At 44.0% G+C, this 25,799-nt stretch overlaps 1 protein-coding gene across 1 annotated transcript in view; it reads left to right on the plus strand.

Annotated features, from left to right (window-relative positions):
* Window positions 1-396: 396 nt before the first annotated feature.
* Window positions 397-25,799, plus strand: part of GRIP2 (glutamate receptor interacting protein 2) — a 249,364-nt gene continuing 223,961 nt past the window's right edge. Inside the window, exon 1 of the mRNA XM_066557950.1 lies at window positions 397-495. Coding sequence (XP_066414047.1) covers window positions 441-495 — 55 coding nt within the window. The 5' untranslated portion in view covers window positions 397-440. The remainder of the gene's footprint in view (window positions 496-25,799) is intronic.

The following is a 25,799-nucleotide window of genomic DNA, read 5'->3' on the forward strand; positions in this document are numbered from 1 at the left end:
AATGGGAGCAGTGTGCGCTCCACATCTTCCATGAGCGTGTATCTGTCCAACGTCAGCCGGAGATTTGGGACCCGCAGGGTGCCGGTGTGGGTCGGAGCCCGGCGCCTGTTTGTAGGCGGGGCCCATCCTGTCTACGCAGACCCCATCGGGGGAAAAATATACAATATACCCATATTGACACGATTTCTCTGTCCCGCTTCCCCGAGTTTGCCGTTCGCCGCCCTCGGCGGCGGGGGGAGCGCACCTGCGCGGCGGGCGGCCCGGGGCTGTGCGCAGGCGGGGGCGGGCAGCGCTCCCCGCCCGGCCCCGCCGCCGCATGCACCGCCCGGCCATAAAGCGCCGGGGAGCCCGGCCGCGCTCGGCAGCGCCCGCCGCTCCCGCCGGGCCCCCCGGGCCCCTCCAGCCACGCCGCTGCCCCGGGGGGCGGCAGCGCTGCCGCGATGCCGGGCTGGAGGAAGAGCCTCGCCCTGTGCCTGCAGCGGATGCAAGAGGACGGTGAGAGCGGCGGGGGGAAAGGAGAGCTGGAGGTGCTCGGAATTACCCTCCGCCTCCCCTTTTCCTTTGGGTTGGTGGTGGTGATGGGTGTCCCTCTGGGAGGCGGACGATCCTCTGCTGGCATGGAGCTCCGCGGATGAAAGGACTGGAGGGGGGATGCTCTTCGTGCTGATAAACTTTGCCGCAGCCAATCTTCCCTTCCATCCCCGGGCTCGCTTGGTTTCTGCTTTTGTTTATTTTTCTTGTTCAAGCGGTGGGGGCAAACCTGAGCGCGAGGTGGATGCGCGATCCTTTCTGGCTATTTAGAGGGGCTTGTAGTACCTGAGCCCCAACTTTCTAAAGGTGCTGGTGATGCTGTTTTCAGCTGGTAATTTTCTTCAGCGCTAACTCCACCTGGGGAATAAAGGGTTTGTAAATTGCACAGAGAACGTGTCACGGTAATCTGATTCCTATTGTGCCGCTTACTGTTGCTCACAGTGACTGTGAATTTTTTTGTTTACGTGTTCAAGAGTGTGATGTTAAATAAATGCTGGACCTGCGGCTCATAAAAGCAGTGAGAAGACATCCACAAGGTGGCACAGCGTAAGGGAGGTTTAAATGTTGCACTCCGGCTCCTGCCTTTGTAGATGAACAGAGATGAGAGTGGTGGGGAAAGTTTATGTCTCTGAAAGCAAGTGCGTTTCTCCTGTACTCTCATGGGACTCAGGTGCAGGAGTTGATCCGGGATAGGCAGAAACAAGCAGGAATGCGTGTTTTAGAAAACTGCTGCTTTTGTGCAAAGTCGCTAATGGCAGGCTTTTCCTTGGACCCCTTCCCAGACTACCTCTCTAGACCGTTCTAATCTGTAAACAGACTTAACAAATATGTGAAGTGGCACTGTTGCAGCATTTAATGTGAGTAATGTAAGAATTGTGGAATTCTCTGAACCTGCTGGTTAATAAGCACAGAGAGAAATTGTGCTGTTAGATCCCCTGCAAGGTGTTAGGACAGAGTCATTAAGCTGCTGTGCCTTTCTGATGCTGATTCCTGGCTCCCACTGCTTTGGGAGAGCACCATCTATTTCTGCTCCTGGTTTGCTCTAGTACCATGGCTTTCCCTTGGAGCCTCTATCCACCCGAGATAGAGCTGTTAAAAATCTTGTCCTGTAGAAGAGTGAATCAATCCCCAGCTCAACACACCGAGACCTGTTGGCATGAGTTCAGCCCTGTTATGGTGCAGTGCTTTGTAACGCTGCCTTGCTGCAGCTGGCACGGATGCTTTTGCACCATTGGATCAGGGTGGCTTTGGGAGCCTTATTAAACATTCACAGCAGGGACCTCTTTGATCTACAGCTGCGCTGGGTTACTTTATCTGTGACTTCATATGTGTGTGTACTGGTTCTTGTGCCTGGCTCTCTGTAATGCCTTTCCTTCTCATCCCCCTTCCCTCTGATTTCAGTCCCAGCACTGCAGTGAGTCTGTGGCTGGCCTGCGTCCCTTTGAGTACATTGCATTTATTTCCGTGGGTGGTTCACAGAGTAGTCAGTCTTAGGAAGGTGCCATTTAATCACAGAATGGCTTATCTGGATGGATAAATCTTGCAGGTTTGAGCTGATACGCTGTGTAGAGAAAGATTAGCTGAGCTTGGAGGGAACTTCTTTCCCTTTTCTACAAGGCATCCAGTTTGATGGTTGTGTTATATCATATACCTCTGCAGGGGCAGCAGAGGAAGTATTTGGTAATGTTTTTGTAGCACTGCAGTGTTAACAGGTATGTAAGAGAGGGTTTTGCATCATGACGTGTCCCTGTCTGTGACAGGAGGATTGGAGCTAGATGATCTTTAAGGTTCCTTCCAACCCAAACCATTCTATGATAACACTGCAAGAAACATCTGCACTGTTCAGATTTTGATTTTGCAAACCAGCCTCCAGCCAGGACATGAAGAAATATTAACTTCTGTTTTTCTTTATTCAGAGCAAGTTATGTCTGCCTTGTTGGCATCTCTATGCCTGTGTGGTTGTGATAGGTTTGGGGTTTTTTGATGTCTAAGCTGGGGAGCTTTTCCCCTGGGCATGTGTACTCTGGCCCATCAATTTGTTCACTTCCTCTGAGGACCATAGTACTTAAGCTTCCAAAGGAAATGTTCTGGTGTTCAGCAGGAGCACAATTGTAATTAGAAGAGTGGTATATTTTGGTTACTGAATATTAAAGTGATGAGCACCTCTTGCAATTTGCAGCCATTCAGAGATGATGAATTGGAAACTTCATTAATCACAGTTGGTAGAAAAGGTCAGCCATGGTAAGTCATATAGGAAAATGCACAGTATACACAAACTGTGCTGAAGTATGATTGCCATTTCAAACACCATGCACAGCGAGTCTCTTCATGCACGTTTTGCCTTAAAATTTCTGTCTCCTGGAAGATGGAAGTGACTTCTGGCCAGTAGGCAGAATGCTTCATTATATAATGTGTTGGTTTTCCCCACCACAAAGAGATTTGTAGATGGGATGTTCCACTGCTTATTGTGTTTCATGCAAGGAAAAAAAAAATTGATGTCAATGACTTAGAAATATTTGGTGGAAAATGTGTTTGCTCCAGCCTGCATTGATAACATACCTGTTACTCCAAAATCATGAGGTTCATCAGCTCCTGCCTTACTGTGGGGTTGTCTCAGGCCTGAAAGAAGAGGTTAAAGCATATGGTCTGGCTTTCTGTCCCTCACTGTGTTTGCAGAGCTTTGTGGCCAGATCTTCTGCTGATTTCTCTTCCTGATAACTCATCCTCTTTTGAGGCAGTGATGAGAGCTAGTCAGCCAAGCCAGACCCTTTTCCATCCCAGTTTCCACCCCTCCTGTTGCTGTCCTTTTTGTGAGGACTGAAGGATTTGAATTGCATTCTTGCTGCTCCAAGGTTTTCAGTAGCAGAAGCAGCAAAAGCTAATTTCTGCGTTGGTAGCAAGAATGTATGTGGGCAGGTGGGAAAGTCTCTGTTTTTGGCACATCTGAGTAGATATGGAAACTGTGTGTCTAGAAAGGATAAACTGTATCTGTAGACTGAGAAGTGGAGATACTTTTATCCAAACTGGTGAAAAGCAGTGTTAGCTAGACGGGTAAGTCTTGTGTAAGATGGGCCACGGTTGTGGGCAGACACCCTTTGCTTAACCTGAGATTTTTTTTTGCTGTTAGGGGGAGGGAATACAGAGTTTCAGTGTAAATTTAGGTTGTTGATACAATTGCCCTTCCTCTCCCAGATGGTTTATCTTGAGTAAAAGCTGAAAATTTTACTCTCACCTTTAAAACCCCAATATGATGACTTATAAAAAGAAAAAAAATCCAAACCGAGCCTTATGAAAGACTGAGGTAATGAGATTATAAAATGTGAAGTGAGTTATCTAACCCTTGCTTGAATCATGAGGCAGGTGGCAAGGAGGGGAAGGGGAAAGAGACAAGTCACACCTGCTTCAAAAAGTGACAATATAGCAGGGTTATGTTGCTGCTATTTGCTGCCTTCCCTACTATACAGCTCCATGCTCGTTACCTTGGAAACAGCTGTAGGAGCATATAGGGGCATTTTGCTGCTGTGCAGCCGTGGGCAGAGGTGTCCTGTGGTGCATGGAAAAGAGAATCTTTCATGGTGCAGGTTGAGGGCAACAAAGTAAAAACCCATTGGAAGATCTCCCTTTCTTGGCTGCCCTGTCTTGCTGCAGGTACAGTTTGGCAGGAGTGGGATCCTGGGGAAAATTTAGCAGGGGGGTGGATTTTCATGGTTTTGGCAGAGCTATTTAAATTTTTATAATAGGAAGGTAAAAATATCTCAGTCTGTTTTGAGGAGGCTTATAACAGCTGGGCTGTGGACATCAGGTTTTTATTCAGATCCTCAGAACAATGTACTGGGATGTTTTGCTCAATAGCTCTGAAACTATGTCCATGACTAGAAATGGGATTCTTCTTTACTTATTCACATGCATCAGGGTGAAACATTCCACTAAGATGGAAATTTCTGGGTTTGCATGATTAGCAGAAAATTAGATCTTTCAACGGGTTCCATGTTTTTTGTGATATGCATGTGATGTGTAGAATAACTAAAATAGAATAACTGCTAAAAATAATGTGAATTGTCTTTTGTTCACTTACCCATAAACATTTTGATCTTGCAAATGGTATGGTGTGCATAACTTTAAATCAGTTGAACTATTCTACTGTTTAAAATAGTGTTTTTTCTTGTGCTTACCGCATCAGAAATAATTGAGTCATTTGGAAAGGTTTTTTTGTTGTTATCAGGTTGTCTTAGGACTATCTTTCAATGCCAGGTTGAGTCTATTCCATTTTAATACGTTGCTTTATAGAGTCCTTTTGGCCAAACCTACAATGACATGATCTATTATACTGGCACTTAATGATCAGTAAAGAAATTTGGCTGTGTAGCTGTCACTTAAGTAGTATGCAGTTGAAATGGTACAGCTGAAGGGCTGTTACATCTGTCCACTGTATGTGGTGTATTGATGTGTTTCTGCATGTGACAGTTTTGCTTTACAGTGTGTCCAGGCTTTGTCAGAGATGAGGACTTGCTCACATGGAGCTCAGGAATTTATGGGCTGCTGTTTGTTGGTAATACTCATTATACAGGCCACTGCTTTGAAACAAAATGTAAAAATAGAGGTTCTGACCCTCCAATGAAGTGTGGTGGGGAATTAGGATTGCATGAAGGCTGTGGTGGTAGTGCTTAAGGGATAATGCTCACTTATCAACATGATGGAACAGCTGAGCAAATCCTGCTGGACTTTGATGGGGTCTTTTTTCACTCATTAATATGCTGATGGGGATTTGGCACCCATTGAGTGAGTAATAACTCAGTGCACCCGAGCACTGTGCTCACTGCTCCCCTCCTTGCTGCTGTCACACTGCTCTGACTTTGGGCTTCTGCTTTTGATCCTGCACTTCAGCAGTCTGAAAATGTAACTCTGATTGAGAAGTCCTGCACAACCTGGGGATGAAGCCACAAAGGTTTTATAGAATGACTCCAAAGCCTCATTGAGATTTGATTAAGGACAGAGATTAATCATTATTTTGCTTTTTGAAGTGATCTGCCAGATTTTACAACCTGAATGTGCTCCCATATCTGCAGGCTTTGGCCCTATGAAACTGAATGGACACTGTGGGTTCTGCTCTCTTGTTTATGTTATACTCTGTGGGGATTCTTGTGAAGAAGTTTTATTAGCAATATTGAGTGATGATGCTCAGTGCTGACAAAAGCATCAGCTGCAGTGGTTTGGCATGCTTTTCCTTTAGAGCTGCCAAGGTTGGAAAGTGTGGGGGGAAACCATTCAGGATGCTGAAGACCTTGATGGAAACCATGAATTGTGGTAGCCAGGAAAATTTCAGAGTGAGAAGAATTGCCGGATCTGTCTGGAATCAGGCCATGCTTGATGTTCTCCAAACCTGTTGGTGTTTCTATGGACTCATGCCAAGTGTAGTGGAAAAACACATGGGAAATTCCCAAGAAATGAATGTGGTCTTTGAAACTGTTCCAGAGCTGCGATTGCAGCGCCTGACCCAGAGATCCTCTGATGCTCTGGGTTGCACTGAGAGGAAGATTGCTCAGGTTAAATAAGGGTGTGTGAGCAGTCTGAGGTGAATGATTTTCTGTGCCTTTTTTTCATTTTGTTTGTTTCTTCTAAGTAGACACAAGTGGCAGAGCTGCTTAGTGGTAGGCAAAAGAAGGCTGTCCACCAGGGCATGAGCTCTGTGCCTGGTCTCTTTCTATGGTTAAGACTGTGTAAGCCTTCCTACAAGTGTCCCATTTTACTGACTGTTTTGTTAATTATTAGACTTCATTATAACAGAATAAAAGTATATATTTTGAAAATGAAGTGAATTTAGAAGTATAAATATAGTAGAATAATTACAGGGGTAGTGCTCTATTGAAATTGCCTCTTTGTAGACAAGCCCCAAGACAGTGAACCAGGCATTTCTGGAGCTCTGCATCACATAAATGGAGCACATTTATTTTAAAAGTCAGACCTAACCCTTGACATTCAGAACAGTGATCTGTGTGCTGAAGGCTTAGATTTTCTAGGTAAAAATGGAAAAATCTCTTTTCTAGAGCAAGGGGAAAACTTTTTTCTCATGATGGTCTCTTGAAAGGACATGTGTCATGTTCCAGTGAATGTTGATGATGATCCCACGTGTATGGGAACTGCTCTTGCATTCATGTCTTGTGCCAAAGGCAGTCATACCATCTAAATATCTGTTTGTGTTCCTGAAAGGAGCATAGCTACTGTGCATTGACACTGGTGTAACTGGGAGTGGAACATGGGCAACATTTGATTGAGAAAATAAATCCCATGCTGATGGTCTCTGTTGGAAATGGGAGCATCTCTTCTGCAGTGCTTGGTCTGGGTGAACCACATAGTGGAATGGAACATTCCCTCTTGGAAGGGTCTGCGTTTCGACCAGTTATTTTTGGTCTTGTTCTGTGCTCTGTCTGTTGAGAGAAAAATGTAATGAAACTTCTCATTTAAAATCTGAATAGAATTTTTCTTGTCTGCTTGTTTTGTCAAAAGAATGAGTTACCTTTTTATTTTCTCCAATTTTGCTCCTCCTCTTTGTCTTTGGAAAATAAAGGAATTCAAATAAGTTTGTAAAATTTATTTGTTTTAGCAATTATGGTGATTTCCCTGTTACTGACTCTCCCCCTCATTAATGTTAGATGAACTTGGCATCTAGTAATTACTGGCTTTCACTTTTCAGCCAAAACTATTTTCTGGCTTCAGCAAAATTTGCTGATTTCACTGAGAGTGTTGGGAGAGCTGCTTTCCACTGGGAAATTAGTTCAAGCCTTTTCCTTTGACAGCTTCAGGTATGTGGCATCAAGACCACTCTGCATTTAAGGAGAAGGGTTATTATGGTATTTGAGCTCAAGGAAATGCAGTGCATTAGGATGGGGTTAGATCCATGTCTTATCTGCATTAAGTGGAGGTGTCAGTGACCCTGCCAGCTAAGCTGCTGTGTCTTGATGAGTAGAAACCTCTTGCTGAGGCCACAAAATAAATTCAATGCTACATTCTTCAAGTTGTCTATAAAGTAACACAATTTTTTGCTTGATGTCTTCTTTTCCACAGTGAACAAAGCACTAGAGAGCTTTTGTTTTAGCAATTATATTAACATTGGCTGCTGCTTTGTTGCCAGTCAGAGGCTTTTCAAGGTATTTATTTGGATTACAGGTGTTGCCTTTTCTTGTACACGTGATACTGTTAGTCATCCTGGTGACATTTCATTCATTTTTACAAAGAAATAAAGGTTCCAGCTCACATTTGAGTATTGCCTCATACAGCCCAAGAGGGGAGCTGCTACTTACATAAAGCCTGAGGGATCTCACTTGAGTCCCATGGGATGGAGCTGAGATTAGGCCCTGTTTTTTTTTTTTTTTTTTACTTCTCTCTTTAATTTATAAAAAAAATTCAAATTTCTTCTCTGTTTTCAAGGCAAAGTTGAGCTGAATGTACAAAGCCTGTGCACAGAAGACTCCAGTCTTATCTTTGGTCCCATTTTGATGAGAGCTGTAACCACAGGAGAGGGTGTAGACTGTAGGGTTGGGGGTGGAGGGCTTGTCCTCATTTGCATCCCCTTGCAGCAGAGGCCTTGAAGATTTAGCAACAAATGAGATGCAAAGAAACAAGGAGAAAAATAAGATAATAAGGCAAACTGTCAGGCAGTGTGACAGTTTTGCAGAAATTAGTGATGCTAAGTTGCTCTCTTCTTACTTGGTACCAATGTGCTTTTCTGGTTCAGTTTCTCTATGTGTGTTCAGGAAATGATGATTCAAGGAGTGTGGCCTTCCTCATTAAAACTATCTTGCCCAGATGCATAGCTTCTGATTATTGGAAGCCAGGGGAAATTCCCTGGGGTTGTCAGAATGGGATGAATTTAGTGAAGAGCTGGGAGGAAATGTTAGTATTCATAGCAGCTTGTCTCAGGGCTATGTGTTAATCCTGAGCACAGGGCACAGTTGGGAATGAATATTTTGTTTCTAGATTAAATGTTCTTTTGTTTTCTTTCATCTAGAAATAGGAGGCAGTCAATCTCAATACTGTACATGCAGTCATGTCTGTCAAAACACTCTCACAAACTTCCCCTTTGAGGTTAGAGGGCAGGTAGGTCTGTGTGAGGTGGGGTGGTGCTGTCTCAGTCTTCTTCCTCTTGGGAGCATCATCTTTTCAGCCTTCCTCCATCTCTGTTCTCCCCTTAAAGTTGTGGAGGTTCCTTCTCAGCTGGAAGGTGGCTGCAGGTAAAATTCTTGGGCCCTGTCCCCACAGATAGCTGAGCCTGGTGTGCTACCTCCAGGTTGTTTCAAACAAAAGCAAAGTTCAGGCATGCTGCAAATCCCATGGCAGGCATTTAGATATTGATGCTGTGAGCATGCTCCAACTTGCTGGCCATGCTTTGCTACTCCAGAATCTTTCACAGACTTTGTGTCCTTTACATCCTACCCAAACACCTTGTGCAGTAGCAGCTGGCTGCATGAAATAGCTGCCTTGCTCCCCGCAGATGAGGCTGCAGCCCAGTGGTAACTGCAGCAATTCCAGTGTGGCTGGCACTTACTGATGAGTTGGTTGGTATTGGGGATTGAGCCACAGGCCTTTTGGTCCTGTGCTCCTGCCTGAGCACAGGGCTTGCAGCAAAATAATTTTATCATTTAGTTTATCAGAGTGATGGGGTATTTTTCTCATTTGAGATTAGTAGGACTGAGGGGTTCTGTGCCACTCTGAAAACCTCTGCATGCCCCAATCTTTGTGTCTGCAGAACATGGGTAATGACTACATGTTAAAAGGTTTTGATGCTCAGATCAAAACAAATATGGAAGTGCAGTTATTAAGTGTAGCTTCATGGCTGTCTTCCTCTACTTAGTATCTTCATATTCATAATGATACCAATTGTGCCAAATATTTGAACAAAAATGAGGTAGAAAACATCTTTCTGGCACAGGGTTGCAAATCTACTGCAGCATAGAGCTGGACAGAACAAGAAGTTCTGTTTATGTGGATAAAAATTTCCCTGTACAGTAATGAACTGTGCTGTGAGTTTACCAGCTATCTAATCTAGTTTCCATCCGTTACACCAAGTGATAATCCTCTAGCAAATTCGGTGCTGTTAGCAGCATTTCTGTCAGCCTGGCTCTGGCTGCACATCTAGGCAACCTGCCTTTGAGGAATTTCAAAATTTGCTCTAGTCAGTCATGCTGCTTCCTCAGCCTCTGGAGACTGCATTTCACATGTAACAGAAAGCTGAACTGTCTTACTTTTGTAATTGTATTTATTCTTCTTTTCCTCCACCCACCACCTGCCAAGGCTATTTGGCCATGTCTAGAGAAGGCTCCTGGGTTGTTTTCTTGGAATATCCATTGTAATTGGCTTTCTGGTGTATCCTGTCCTACTTTAATATAATTCCTTCACTGTTACAGTGCTTATACAGGGACTTGTTAGTAAGTGGGTGAGGGGATCAGAAAGCAAAATGTGTGCAGACCAGGCTGAGATGCTGATTTCTCCAGGGCTTGCTGGCTGTAGGGCGTGCTTGCCTGGGGATGAGCTGTACAGCCCCATGTGCCTTTGGCTCCCAGAGCCAGGCTTGCTCTCTGGTGAGCCCTGTGCTGCTGTAGCAGCTGGCCCGGCCCTGCTCCTTGGGGCTGCCCCTGCCAAGGGTCACTGCTGCCTGGGGAGGTTCAGTGACAGGCAATACTGCAGTGAATGCCATCCAGTTTCTGTCTCTGAATAATTAACAGAGGGAGTGTGGCTTTTGGCCAGGGAACGCCATCCTCTGCCACCCATCTGCTTCCCTGCTGTTGCTTGGAGCAGCTGCTTGTCTCCAGGGGCTTCTGGGCAGGCCGGGGGGGCAGATTCCTGCCTACCCTTCATTGTCTTGCCACTGACACACTTAGTGAGCTTTAAGTCCTTGGGGTGCTGTTTTTCTGTGCTTCTCTTTTGTGCAAATTCACACCATGGTTTTTAATTGCAAGCTGCAAAGGTAAGTCTTGGTTTCAATGCTGTGGTGGAGGGCACAGAGGTGGGAGTGAGGGACAGGGACTGGAGGAGTGCAGAGTGAGGAAGGGGCATGTTTCACTGTTATCTCCCTCTGCAGATGTGAGCTGCTCATAGAAATCCAGCTCCAGCACAGCTGGCTGTGGGCTGGAGGTGCTGCTCAGCAGCATGCAGGGAGAGAAGCACTGAATTGCTCTGCAGGCAGATCTCCCATGCTCAGGTGTGATGGACCTGCTGGTAAAGCCCTCATGGAGAAGGGGGAGGCCTGCTCAGCCCCGTGTAAAGCAAAACCACTGACAGAGCAGCCCTTGCACTGGAGGAGCAGGTGATGATGGCAGCCTCTGCAGTTTCAAAACAGCTGAGGGATTCCCTGTGTATATGACCATGTGCAAGTTTTTTAATGTGACTCTACCTCTAGAGTGAATTGGCTCTAGAGGCTTTTCACAGCCCCTCAGTATGGTAGGATAATGTAATATTTTATTAGCTGTAGCCCTACAGTGGGATACTCCAGCATTTGACCTGTTGAACTTGAACACCAAGTAAGTGATGGCCAGGAAGACACCCCTAAAGGTGTGACAGCTTTTCAAACTCATGTCTGGGCACTGTAGTCCACTGCAAACTCTTCCCCATCTACAGCTTTTCTCATTGTTTCCTGCTGAAGCCCAGCAGATTTCCTGTGATGAGTCACTGTTCTGAGCCCATGTGACAGTTGGTGTGTGACTCCCATCTACCTGTCACCTCCTCAGCCTGCCACTAACCAGCTGGGTGGGTTAGCCACTGGCAACCATTTTAACTCATTTTGACACCATGAGTTAGTTAGTCAGGCTCACAAGTCAGAGTTGAAATAGACCTTATCAGACAACACTCAGACTTTGATTTGTGCTGTGAGAGTATTGCTGATGGTGTTTTGGGGAGCATTTTGTGAGTAAAGGAGTAGAGGTCCATGAAGAATTTTAAAAAAAAATGTATTTCCCTCTTTTTTTTATTCATAAAAATTTGAATTTGAATGAAAAATTTGGGATGGATAGGGGGAGTAGGAAAACTAAGTAATTTATGCAGCTGAGTAAGCAAGAAGATGGAGGTACGCTGTGCCATGACTGGATGGAGGTATTGGGAAATGCATCTCTCCTCTAGTGTATAATATTCACACTTCACTGCATGAGAAGACAGACACAAATCTATCCATCCTCCACAAAAAAATCCTTGTGGAAAGGTGTCCTCTTCCCAGGAGGTATTTGTTTCCAACCAAGAGAACAAGTCCATCTTCCTGGCTGACTGTGGTGACCCAGCACTGGAAGGGACCTCTGAGTCTACTTTCCCTGCAAGTGAGATGTTAAAGCACCAATCATCCAGGATAATCCTGTTTCAGGAGCTCATTGATTTTTAGCAGAGGGAAGTGAGTTAAAATGATGAGTCACTGACCTATTTGAAAATGAACAACCTCCTCAGTGCCATTAGGAGCTGGTAGTAGATCATCCTGGACAAGAGCTGGTAAAAGGGGATTAAAGGGTCTCCTTGCACCTGCTGTTGCTCTACACTGTGTGTGGCTGCTGTTTGGATCAATTTTTTTAATGGGTGAAGAAGCAGCACACATTATATAGAAAAAGCCAACAACTTCTTGTGAGTGTAGTTGAAATTTGAGACTAATCCTTATTAGTCCTGCTGTAATTGTTACAGACAAGGAAAGGGTGCTATGCTATTGCTGAGATGTGGCAGTGCTGGATAGTTGGAGCAGTTGGAGCTGCTGTAAAGCACCTCTCCCATTAGAGATGCCCTTGCATGGGGATATCTGAATTGAACAGCAGGGAATTTACCTGCAAAATTTCTTCTTGGCAGACTTGTGTCTGCCCAGGCTGAGGAGCTGCTTGCTTGTTCTGGGCTGCCACAGGAGATGTGGAGATCTGAGGTCTGGCCTCCTATGTAAAATATTAATTTTAAAATTGAATAATACTGTAATTTTTTTTTTTTTTTTTTTTTTTTTTTTTTTTTTTTTTTGCTTCTTGCATTGTAGACCAACATTGAGCCCATGGTTACTTGCTCTCTCACTATTTAAATGTCAGTCCCCACTTGGTGCCTTCTTTCCTATCTCTGGTGCCTGCACAGGGCTTTGGTTTAATGAAGTGGAAGTCTGGTGCTGAAATATCTTCTCTGTTTTGTGCCAAGTCTTGACTTTGGGAGTTCAGTCAGTGTTGTGTGCAGATATGATCAATAAAGCTGCTAGTGATGTACTTTGCTATTAAGTCTTAGTTCATTGATTTATGGGGTACTGGGAACTAGGGGAATATCATGGTTAATTAAGTTAATTTGATTGTAAGGTCCACAGGGATTGTGCCTTTCTTTGTATTCTCTGAAGCACCTTGGACACCTCTGATCACTATAAAATAATGACTTTTTCTTTTCAAATGCTGGCAGTTTGAACTATTTAGTTGCTTTAAAACTACATGCATTTCAAGGCAATGAATTTCTACATGGGCCATGGAGATATGGCTTTGCAGCCTTTGGCTTTAGAGGCCCAGGTAGAAATGGAGAAATAGATTTTTAATAGAATTTAGCTAAATAGTCCCAAGGTATCTGGAGCTTTGTATCTGTTTGCCAAGATGTCTTGTGGAGTTATTACCCATGCTCTTAGCAAAAAGTCTGTGGGGCAACTTCTACTGTGTTTGTGTTTTATATCTTGGCCTTACAGCTAATTCTAATTATAGTCTTCTTCCATTCAATAAGATATATGAAGAAATAATACATCAGGCTCTAGATAGATTTATTCTGTAGCATCCATTTTTCAGGAAAGTAAACAGATCTCCCCCTGTCTTAAATGGAAATTTATTCTGGGTATATGAAGTCAAGTCTTGTACAGAGGTATTCTTCTGCAGATTTTATTTCATTGAATTTATAGCTTCTCTTCTTCTCCAAGGAATTGGAGACTTAAACCTTCCATTATAGGTCTGTAATTTATGTTTTCAAAATTCAGTGATTGTTATCTCTCAGTGTTTTTATGAAGCTCTGCTGTGGAGGTGCTCAGATAAGGTTGTATATTAAGTATTGGCCAATTTGCTAGGAGCAGAACTGGGATTATAAATTACCAGAAACAGTCTCAGTCAGCACGAGCTGGTTCTTGTGTTAATGTCTTTAACTTCCTTTGAAGAATTAGGGAAGATGAGCTGTAGAAAGACAGACTGATGAAGCTATGATGTGGTGGCTGGAAAAATGTTCTTGTGTTACTTGGGCAGTGATGAATTGTCACTCTCCACAAACAGATTGAATGAGATTCCTCTGGCATCTTTTGAGAGTCTGGTAAAAGTCAACCCTTCTTTTAATAACCTCCTGAAGAGAAAGAGAATATGCTCATTAAATTTTTAAGATGGCAGCATGTTGAAAGATGTTATAAAAACACTGGTGAGAGCATGGGCTTGATCTCTTGAGACATCCTCAGGAAAATTCTGATTTCCATGACTTTATAGGAAAAACCAGGTATGGAGGATACATGAAGACTGCTTTTGTTCTTTGTATAAATTAGAACTTTTTTTATTTAGGAAAAAGGGGGATGGAGGGAGAAAGCGCTTCTGTGCTGCTTGGCAATGCAGCCATCAAGAGAAGAAAGTTCTTGAAACTGGATTTACCTAGTAATTTGTTTTGAAACTGTACTTATCCTTCAAATGTTTAAATTTAAACCTGAGCTATCTGTGCCTTCTTTGCCACCCTTTTTAGGGATGTTCTGTGATTATTTTCCATGTTTTCAGTTCCACAGGCACCAAGTACTCATCTGAATCTGGAATTTAAACACTTGGATTTGCTCTGTGTGTGTGGTTTTTTTTAGGTTGATGTTGATTTTTGGTGGCTCTTTTGGTGGTTATTTTTTGTGTGTTTTGGTTTATCTTCCCCCCCGCCCCAGAAGTTTAACATATTTTAAAATAGGACTTATCCCCAAATCCAGTTGGGAGAGCAACTTACCATTTTTCCTCTTTGCTTGACAGTAATTTTTCTTACTGTTGTTTTTCAAAGTGAAACAAAGTATCATATATAATTCTACTATTTCCATAATGCTACCTGTGATGATATAAATATAATTGAGTCACTTCCCCTCTTGCCCCATCTATCTGTCCTGTCAGGAATACATTTAATCCTAACTCTTGCTTGCCCAACTTGTGTGTACTATTCTGCTGCATATTGATATGAAGCTGTCTGTGTAAAATTAATTTTGATGTGAGAAATTTCAGTTATTTTTTGTTACTAAATAGAAATGAAAGATTTAGTGTGCTTTTCTTTTTTCTTAGGATAAAAAAAAAACTTTCTTTACAAAAATACCTTCCTTGTACAAGTGCCAACATGGTTTTTCCAGGAGTAATTTCTGTATGTGGTTGGTACAAAATCAGAAGTACCTAAGGAATACCTGCTCTGATAGTAGCTGAACTATGTGAGGACAGCTCCAAGTGTTGCATGGCTTGAAGGAGGAATTGATGTTATGTGTTTGTGGTTATTTGTATGGTTGGGTTTTTCTCTATATGTGGATGTGTGTTTTAAAATCTTGCCTGCAGACATCTGTGTTTGCAGAAGCAGCTGTCACTTGAATGAAAGACTGTCTCCTTGTCTGCTGTGCCTGATGTAGGCGTAATCTTACAGTTACCAGTGCCAAAATTATTGGCAGCAGTGTGATTAGATGGAGGCCATTGAAGATGCAAGCAGTGCAGGGTACCTTGCTCTCTTTTGTGTGGTCATCCCTGTGGACAGGAGGGTGCTGGTGTGCGTCTGCCAGGTCATTCTGCAAATGCCTCTCCAGCTTCTCCCCCATCTTGCTTTGAATTCCCATTCTCCAGGATTATTCCAGCTGCTACAAGAAGCTCATATAACAAGCTAGGAGTGTCTGCTTTATCAGCTCTTCCCAATGTTAGTAAAACACATTTTCTCTTTAATTTTCAGTGTGTGGTTGTTACAGGCTCTCAAATTAGTTTAGACAGCTTGTCGTATGTGTGGAACTGAAGCAGGGCAGGGGAAGCCATGTTCCTGGAGGAGAGGGTGAGGGCTTGCCCAGGGCTCCACTGTGGACATAGAGTTTCCACATCTCTAAACCCCCTGGAATACAAATCTGGTCTGGAACAAGGAACTTTTAGTCAAGACTTCTGGTAAGTCTTTTAATCCTAAAGAATTGCATTATTCAGGCTGTAGTCTTGCATTTTTACACATGGAGCTGAACAGATCTGTTCCTTCTTCCCAGCCTACTGAGTCCTCTGGGAGGCTGCTGCTTTTCCCTCTCTCAATAACTGATAGTGGGGTATATATAAAATTATATATAATGGCCACATTAAAACACTTCTGTGAGCAGCATAAGTGTTACCTGCCAGCTTCTCCCAGTGGTGCAGTGCTGGTGTGGGCACTGCATTACCTGTGTGAGTACTGCCAGATTTCAGTTGAAATCCTGAAATCCTCTCTCTCTGCCAACAGTGATGGCTGCCATCACAATCTTTATCCCAAGGGACACAACAAGCATAAATGTATCTCTGTTTTAACCACCTACACCCTGGAATTGCTACTACAGATCTCTCTGCATCCAGCTGCTGTTCAAATGGCAGCATGGTTGTGGGCTGAGATGTCCTGAGTTTCTCTAGCCTGCAGGAGGAGCTGCCACTGAAAAACTCACAATGGAATTCCAGAATAACATTGCTTACCTGCAAATATTTCTGTGAGGGATAAATATCAGTGCTGGAGAAGGAGAAGAGACCACAGCAAATGAGATGAGCAGAAGTGCTGATGCTGATCTTCTTGGCCAGGCCCAGAAGCTGCACTAGGCAAAATGCCATTGTCAGTGAGTAATGAGGGAAATCCCAAGACATCTGGAGGAGGAATGCTGAAGTGCTTCTGGAGGAGAAAGACTGACAGATGGACTTAAGGGCAAAGCACTTGTAAGAGCTCCTGAGCAGAGAGAAACTCAGAAGCTGAACCTGGTGGAGGGATGTGAGGTCAGTTAGGTGCCTTTGTTCTGTGAATCCCTAACTCCCCTTACCTCCATCCTGAACACCTGCAGCAGTGAGCCTCTGGAAGCTGTCATTTTATGTTATCTATGTGTGTAGGCTGTTTCAGGCAAAGCACCAGCAATCCATCCAAAAAAACCAACCAAACAAAAAAAACCCCAAAAAAACCCAACAAACCAAAAAACCAAGAAAAAAGGGAATAGTAAAGCACCTTTGAACTGCTCCAAGTGCTGCCTCTGCAGTGGATACATTTTCCAGCAGCACAAATCACTGCATTGCAAAAAGCAAACCAAACAGGGGAGCACCTGAGTACTGAAATGAACTCTGAAATTCAAAATAAATCCTTGCAAGCAGCCCAGCAACAGCTCATTTAGTTCTCAGGTTGGTGCTGCTTGGTTTTGGTTTCTTTTTCTTTTTTTTGGTTTTGGGGAAGGAATGAAACAAGATTTAAGCCTTAAAAGCCTTGAAATAGACTTTCCCCACTATGAAAGTTCTTTTGCAGCAAACTACTTAAGTCTGCTAGGAAGATTTTGGTGTAAAAAGAGGGAATAACAGTTTGAGGTTGTTTGAATTGGCTGGGAGACTGAGCAGTGCAATGTGTTTCTCTTGATGTGGAGTTGCAAAGACTTCTCAGGGCCTTTGTCCCTTTTGTGCCCTGGTACCTTCTTGGTCTCATCTTCCAGTGGATGTTTCAGTCCTCCCTGTCCACAGTCTCATCTAACCCATCACAGAGGCATTTGTCATCTCTGAGGTCAGTACCAGAGCACAGCAGCCTACACTGCAGGGATCAAGCCTTTGCTTGTCCGGAGCCACTGTGACTCAAGAGAGTTGCCAGCCAGATTTTCACTGATCTGCCTGTGCACTTACTCTGGGTATTTGGCAGGCCACAGTGGACTTGAAAGCTCAGCTATCTTCTGCTCTTGGCATGATGATGCTGGAGTATGTAACGTGAATCACTTCACGTTATTATCAAGGTTGATATGGACCTCTGTAGGGGGATAGAATATAAAAAAGATAGTATGGAAAGTAATCTTACCCCTAAGTGGTTGCAGCTGGGCCAATTAGCAAAGATTGGGAACAGGTCTGACTTTACCAGGCCACAGCAATGAGAAGCAATGAGAAGAAGAGTGCTATAAAAGAGTGGGGTGGCTGGTTGAGAAGGGAACTGGAGTCAGTTGGTTGTTTGTGAAGAAGAAAGAGTCAGTGCTCTGAGGAGCTGCACATGAGAAACACCAGGAAGGTGTGAAACCTTTGTGATAAGGAGACAACAGCATGGAACCCTTGCAATAAGATGACAACAGACCTGTTCTGGCGAGTTTTTTCATTTTTATCGCTTCTTGTCTGCTATGACCTTATGCCATCTTTATTGGTGTCCCAAACCTCTGATGGACATTGTGACCTGAAAGAAAAGACTGTATAGCTTTCTCTAGAGCTTCAAAACTGTGACTTGCAGAAATGAGGCAATAGAAGACCAAGTCTGGATGGAATACAAGAAGATAAATGCAAACTGCTGGCTTTATCTTATGATGAAAAGATGCAGGAGTACCTTTTAGGAATAGTGTTACATCTTGATAGTTTGACTTTGTAAATGTGATGATTTAGTTATTATGGCCTCCAAAATGCACCACCCTGCCCTGCCTCCTTACCCAAATAAGAATTGTAAAACTCTTAAACTGTTGAGAAATACAGTTACAGTTGAGGTCAGAGGCATGCAGAAAGAATGTGTAGGAGTCCCCTTTGCTGGCTTTGAGGCAGGAGAGAATGGAACTAGAGATTTGGATAAAAGTGAAATTTGAGTTGTTCTTCAGTGAGGCTGTGATTAGTGATTCAGATATGCCAGTCAGTCCATTAAATCCTAACCTTACTTATCAAGTCCTCAGAGATCTCACTTCCAAAGCAGAAGGCCTGTGCTGGTGGCTAAGGGTAGAGAGAAAGGAATGATGGAAACATTTGGTGTCCCATGTTGGAGCAGTGTCTGGGCTGACTGGCAGATTGCCTCTTTCATCTTTGTTGGCCTACTCAAAAGACCAGTTAGTTGGTGTAAATCCCTGCTGTGCTGGCTCTTAAAGATCTTCATTTAGGGTAGTCCCTTCTGCCCCTATTTCCTCCAGCATGCTGCAGGCATTAGTTTAATAGAAATAAAAATTGATTAGTGTGGTCCCTAGTGAATCTTTCAGGGGTTTGGCAGCAACTGCAAATAATGTGTGTGCAGCTGTTTAGTGAAGGAGTGAGATGGCTGTTATTCCTCTTAAAAATTGATCAGTGCTATTCCTGGGTGTTGATCTGAGCCTCCTGGACAAGAAGAGGAGCCAGCCCTGTCCAAGGGCACATGGATGGCACTTCTTGAGGAGGCTGGGAAAACAGCTTTCTGGGACAAGAAAACTTATTCTTCATCCCATCTTGTGTTTTAACCTTTTTTTTCTAACAACTTTTCCTACAGTCACGGTTATGGGAGTCCCCACTGTTTAGCACCTGGTGGAAGCTGTAAATGACCCTGTGGCTGAACAGATCTAGCACATGTCAATGTTCTGTATTTGCTTAGGGGAAGCACACAGTGGATTCCCCAGGCATAATTCCCACTGTAATGGATGCAGGCAGGATGACACTGCACCAAGGAGCTTTTCTTTAGCTCATTCCTATATCCTGTTTAGCTGGTCTGTGATAAATGGATTGATGAAAGTGTATATTGGCTGACTGGGAAAAGCAGTGTCTCTACAGGTGGCTCCAGTCCTTGTCATCCTTTCCTGTTGCTCTTCTGAAGGGGCAGCAGCCTTGAAGGGAGAGTCAATGCTGGTGCCATCCTTAGTATGGCATGGAAGCAGTTTTTCATTGCTGTCTGGTACCTCCTGTAGAAGGTTGCAGCAAAATAATCCTTGCTTGAGAATCTCTTGGGGCTTTCATGACTGTTAATAATTAATTCCCCTCTTTTCAGGTTTTTTTTTTTGGGTGTATGGTGCAGTTTTTTTGCACAAATCTCAGTCCCTTGCCACCTTCACATCCTGTCGGAGATTATTTAATGACATACAAATATCTGCACAGAACAGGGCTGCTGGTTTTTGGGTGATGACTGTATTAGCTGTGCTGCTGACAGCTCCTTGCATTTTGTGCTGGAGGAATGCTTAAACAATGAAATAAGCCCCTGGGGAAAGAGGTAGGAAGGCTGCTGTTTGATATTTAAGGCTTGATTGCACAAGGAGGGCATGAAAAAATCAAGCCCCTTGGGAAGGTGCCAGGCACGAGGCCCACACAGAAAAGGATGCTGGAGATGCCTGGATCATGTGCTGGCTGCCCCATCACTGTGTTGGGTGCCTTTGCAGTGACTGTGAGTGTGACCCCTGGGTGACACTGAAGGAATGGAATTGCTGTTAATTGCAGCAGTCTGGTCCCTGGTTGTGGCTTGCCAGGATTTCCTGAGAGATTTGCTTTGCTAGATCAGGCTTCTGAGGTGTTAAACACAACAACTCATGGTAGGTGGTATCTGACATAGCTAATCTAGGTATGTCAAGATACATATTGTGTTCATCTGTTGAACCTCTTATTTGGACCAGTGGGTGATGGTCACTCCATACCAGAAGACATATTTCAGAATTAGTGAGTATTCAGAGGATGGAAGAAGAATTAATGACATGATTAAGCTTTTCTGATGTGAAAGAAAGAACAGACAGGGAACCTACCCCAAAAAAGAGATAAATAAGAAAAGATATCAGTAAATGTGTACCACACTGGCCAGTCTGGGGAAGAACAAATAACATTTTAGTGGTAAATTAATTTCAGAATTTTCAGGTACTAGTTTTACCGTAAATTATAAAATTAAAAAAACTCATAGAAAAATAAATATGAAAGCATGACTTCTACTATAAATGTGTGTAAATACTAGAATTCAGGCATTCATTATGTTTAAACTGAATTGAGTCTACCTGGCATGCTGAGTCTAATTTCTAACATTGCTTGCTTCCCAGTATTTTTGCTATGTCCTATTACCAGCACATTTTTCAAAGCAGTGGGATGCATCTTATAGGTAGGATGTGGGGAGCTGGAGAGATTTGTCCAGGCTGCAAAGCTGTAACAAAACAAGATTTCTGATGATTTGGTAGACCATATGGTCTTCCTTGCAGGGGTGAGAGGCCCCCTTTACAGCCAGAAGCTTTGCAGCTTCTGGGATTTTTGTGCAAGGAGGTTTTGCTCTTTTTATGATCTGGGGACAGGTTTTGGCTGGAGTAGTTTGAGGTGGTGTGGAAACTCATTCTTTGCTGATATGCTGCTCTCAGGCTGTGGGTTTTATTTTTCTTCCTTTCTACAGAGCTTGGGTTTGGAAATGTCTCCTCACTGAAATAAAAAGTGATCTTGAAACTTTATGGCAGGCTCATCATTTCTCAGCGTATGACTGCTATAATAGTCATCAAAGCACTAAGGAAACGGTGGCAGCTTTACTTTACTCTAACTCCTACTAGTCACTGAACTGTAATCCTAGTTTTACAGCAGTATAAAAAGTGTCATTAAGCTGATCATAAATCACTTGCTTTGCTGGGAAAGCTGTTAGGACCATTCTGGTCCCACAGAAGAGGTGCTTGGTTTGTGATGACAAGTTACAATGCAACTGTGAAAAAAATAACCCAGTGCAGTGCAAGCAAGATGCTGGTGTTGGCTGGGAGGGGTCAGTCCTGGCAAACCAGGAGCTGAAAAGAAGCAATTTAATCAAAGTGGGTGTGTTAATGAATCTTTGCTGGGCTTTGCTCTTTCTGGGTGTCTCTGGGATGACTTCTGCCAGGAATGGGGTAACTCACCTGGTGCTGCCTGTGTGGAGCAGTGTTCTTCAGTGGCCATTTGATTTTTCCATGTACAAAACTGCATTCCTACCCTCCTATCACTCTACTCTTGGTACGGAATAAGATGTTTCAGGTGCATGCTGAAGCTGTGCAGTGTTCACCACATCTCCTGGAGCTACTGCTGCAGGACTGAGCAGTGGTGTGCAACTTGCCTGCTATATGACTGTCTTATCTGTCACCTGTGTGTGACCCCTTTAGTACTGAAAATTTCAGTGCTAAAAGCTACCAATTAGACAAATGGTGTGTTCAGAGTTGGCAATTACTGTGAAGTGGATGATTTTATGCTCACAAATTCACAGCCTTTTAAAATTGTCTTAACATATAGCAGTGTTCTCCCCATTCAGCCTTCTGCAGTATAGGAGATGGTTTGTGACCTCCATCCCGTGTGTCTGGCCCAGAAATGGCAGCTGCTTGCCAAGTTCTTCATGTCTGAAGATCATGAATTAAGTAAATCATATGTGGATTAAAATAACCTGCTAACTCCAGGATGTGGAGGAAAAAGGAGGGTTTTGTTTTTTTTTCCTCATGGCTCAAGTCTATTAGACAGGGCTGCTGGAGAGCTAGACACTTTGCTTTCATCCCAGTTCATCTTTCTCTGTGCCTGAGATACTCTGCTTCATTTAAAACGGGGCTTCAAATCGGTTTTTGCTAAATTGCTACAAAATCCTGTGTGGATGCTCTTCAGTTGATTTAATCTTGGTTTATGTTGATTTAGTTTCTTGCCAACTTTTGCTAAATCCATTTGAGGCAGAGTTAAATCAACTTATGAGTGTCCTTGCAATTTAATTAAATCGACTGATGTAGCTAATGTAACTGATTGTAATTAAATGCAAGCAGCTTTTATATAAAGACAAGCCCTGAGGGCGTTCAGGAAATCCCATCTCATGTTCCCATTAGCCCCTACAAGGAGTTTGCTCACAGTTTACCATCTCTGCCTCTGATCTTTGTCCCAGAGCAGAACTTTGCTGTGTTGGGCTGTGCCTTGTGTTTGCAAAAAACTCCATCCCTGATGGCTCAGCTTCATGGTTCTGCCCCACTGCTGCCATCCCTTCCTTGAGTGACCATGTGCCCACAACCTGGTGGAGAATGGCACTGGCTTGCTTGCTGCCCTAGATAAACAATAACCTGCTCAGGTGGTCATTATGAAGTTGCTCATTATGAATTCAGTCATTCTGAATACTGACTTTTGCCTAGAAATACATTGCTTTTTCTTGTCCCAGGCCTCAAACGGGAGGCAGTGGTCTGTAACGACGTAATCTTCCAAAAAACATCCAGGTCCCATGGCCCAAGGGCTGCTTCTGCTTGTTGATCTCCAGCAAGGAGTCTTGCCATTTAAGTGAGCAAAGATCCTGTGTTAACATGAATTTCTGTGGTTTTGAGTGGTAGAAGAGAGGACCAGATGGGAGAACAGCCAGAGCAGGCTGTAGCATACTTTCCCCCAACCCTGCTAGTGCTGCATGGACTAACTGCAGTGACAGCAGCAAGAAGCAAGGAGTGTCCCTCTTCTTCCACCCCTTCTAATAATGTCCCCAAAAGTCTAGGTAGCAGAGGATGAGCAAGGAGACACCATTTATGACCGTGCGAGCCTTTAATTTTCCTGCTCTGTTTCTAGCTCAGTTCCCACATGAAGAAAACATTAATAGCCTCTGATGACAGTTTCATGCTCTGTTTACAACATTCCCAATGGGAGCCCTCTCTCACTGAGCTGAGGTACCATGTGCAGATGTGCCACTCAGTGACAAGCCCACAAACAAAGAGAGAAGCCCACGGGAATTTGTGGGGCTGTCCATGCCCATACTGAAGGCTGATCCTGTGAGCCCCTAAAAGGAGGTTGCTCACAGTTTACTATCTCTGCTTCTGATCCTTGTCTTTAAGGGACTTCAGAAATCATCTTTGGGCCTTGAGGACCCAGACTGGGCTCTTGCACTGCCTTTGCTGCCAGGTACGTTTGTGATGGAGATTCTTTTTCAAAGGGCATCAAACCTTCATGGGGTCCACCTTGCCAAGGGATTCTAGGCTCTTTTTTTCCTCTGTCATCTACCTTTTCTTTCAGCCTGGAGCAGCCCATAATCTTTATTGTGCCCTATTATCTCTCTTGGCAGCTGTGTCATGCCTGCAAAAGCAGTGGGAGAGTGGGACATGGGCTTAGTGAGCTGAGCAAAGTCATTGACCCAAAAGGAAGGTGGCCAAGGAGAAACCCCATGTGCAGGGGGGCATCCATGGCTGAGGAATAGGAAGTCAGATCAGGTGGTGGGGTGGGAGCCAGCAGAACTTCAAGAGCATCAGTGGAAGGGGGTTTGTGGACGTAAAGGGAAGTGATTGGCTTAACAAAACACCCACAAAACCTTCCTTGTGTGATTATTTGTAGAGGGATGTGGTGGACATGCCCAAACCACCTCTTGTAGGATGGAGTTACTGGTGGAAATTGAGGTCATCTTAAAACAGCTGATTGTGAAACGCAACTGTCTGAAGACTGGTAAGTTCCACATCTCTGAGCAGTGTGCCAGAAGAGACAGGGCAGCATTTGGGTGACATATTTCAACAAAGTCTTGGAACTGGGCCAGGCTGGATGGCTGAAGTGAAGCTGACATCTTGCAGAATAGCTGAGGAGAGCTGAGCAAGGAAGCGTTGAACCAATGAACCAGCAGGAATGAGGCCACTGAAAGCCTTTGGGAGTGAGGGAGGGAAGGTACCCTGAAAGACACTGAAGGTAAAAGTGACTATGATACAATCTTCCTCAATCTGTGGGAGTTGAGCAGGGAAAAAGAAGCCTTAAGGGACAGCCCAGATGTTTGTCTGGATGTTAGGTGGAGCAGATAAAACAATCTGCACCTAAAAATAGATTTTGCTTCTGGAAATGCTATAGCAAAGAATCAGTGAATTCAAAACACTGAATTTTGTTCATTTGTTAAAAATCCAATTTGGCGTGGTCTGCTCACCCTTAAAATGCATTTAGATTTTTAATGAGTGAAAAAATTTGGAAAGTGATTTTGATTATTTTGATGCTGTTGAAAGAGAAGTACTTGTAGTGAAGTTAATGAAGGAGAGAAAAAAAGGGCTATTTTTAATGTTCTCAGCCCTCCCTCTAGCACCAGGGAGTGTTTTGTACAGCAGGATCACAAGTGTGTTGCCAACCACCATCAAGGCAGAGGAAGGAAGCAGAGCAGAGATGGAGTGGCATGAGAGGAGCGTGTGCCACGTGCAGTATGTATCTGTGTGAGGTGTGTGTAGCCACCTATATGCAAGTCAAAAACCCACTTAAATGAGTATGGGAAGCTCACATCCTTTTGCTCTCCTCAAAACCATTGTACCAGAGAAACCCTGCTGGAAAATACAGAAGGATAAAAAAAAAATACTGCACCAGCAGTAGTTACTTTATGCCTCATTTTTCCCCATGAAGGCTCTTCTGGAAAAAAGGTATTCCCATGGCCTTGCAGTCAAATTTAATGACAACACATTAGCAAATCCAAGAGGACTGATTGGTTTGAACATCTTGCAGGCTGTCAGCACTGGAGCTGGGCTGCAGCCTGGCCATGGGCGTGTGTGTCTCTCATCAGGAGCTGTGAGCATCCTGCTGCCTTAGCCAGGGTCTCCTGCTTCCCTGGCCCCAGGGTGGCAGGTGGGTGACTGTGGTAGCATTTCTCACCTCCCTGTTGAAATGAGAATCACCAGCAGCTGCTGTTTAAACTTCAGGCCTGAAACTTGGCCATGAAAGCCCCCAGCTGGGGCTGCTGCCAAAGGGAGGGTTAATTTTGCATCCCACAGGGGTTGTGGATCTGGTGAGATTTGTATTGGGGAGTGTAGTTGCTCTGGGGAGAGGTGATCCTGCAGGACATGAGACGTATAGAAGCAGCAGGTGGAGGTGCAGAGGTGGGGGCTGCCAGGGTTGTATTGCTCCCACCACTCCAGCTTGGTGCTGGGCAGCCTTGCTCAGCTCACACCTGGGGCCCAGGTAACACTGGGGAAAGGAGTTTAGTAGAATCTTCCAGTCCATAGGTGCTTTATGTTGTTTGGCTTATTCTGCAACGTCAATAGCTGTTGATTCCCAGCTGGTGGTGTAAAGTAAAACTGTAGCACCACATTTTTGTGGTTTTAGATTTACCTCTTAGAAAAGAAGAGAAAAAATGATTTGGTAGTACTATAAATTGATATTTCCATGCTGGTAATAGGAGGGAAGTGAACCCGGGGCACTGCTGTCCCTTAGGCTGTCCCTCTGTGATAGCAGGTCCTGTCATACAGGCCCATGGAGAAAACCCAAACACTGAGTCACTTCTGCAACTGTTGCATTTGGCTCATGGGATGGTTTTTAGGCACATGATAGCACTTGGGTTTAGCAACTGTTTAAGGAATGTGCAGTTGTTGTTCACTTCTCTATCCCCTCCAAACACTGCTGTTGCTCAGGATTTTGTATCAATCCACAAAGAGGTTGAAACAAAACACAGTGAGGCAGGAATAAGCATAGGAATTAGCTGTGAGGTAACCTGATAACTATTGATAGAAGAGA

This window comes from Molothrus aeneus, chromosome 12, assembly GCF_037042795.1.
Source record: "Molothrus aeneus isolate 106 chromosome 12, BPBGC_Maene_1.0, whole genome shotgun sequence".
NCBI classification, from domain to species: domain Eukaryota; kingdom Metazoa; phylum Chordata; class Aves; order Passeriformes; family Icteridae; genus Molothrus; species Molothrus aeneus.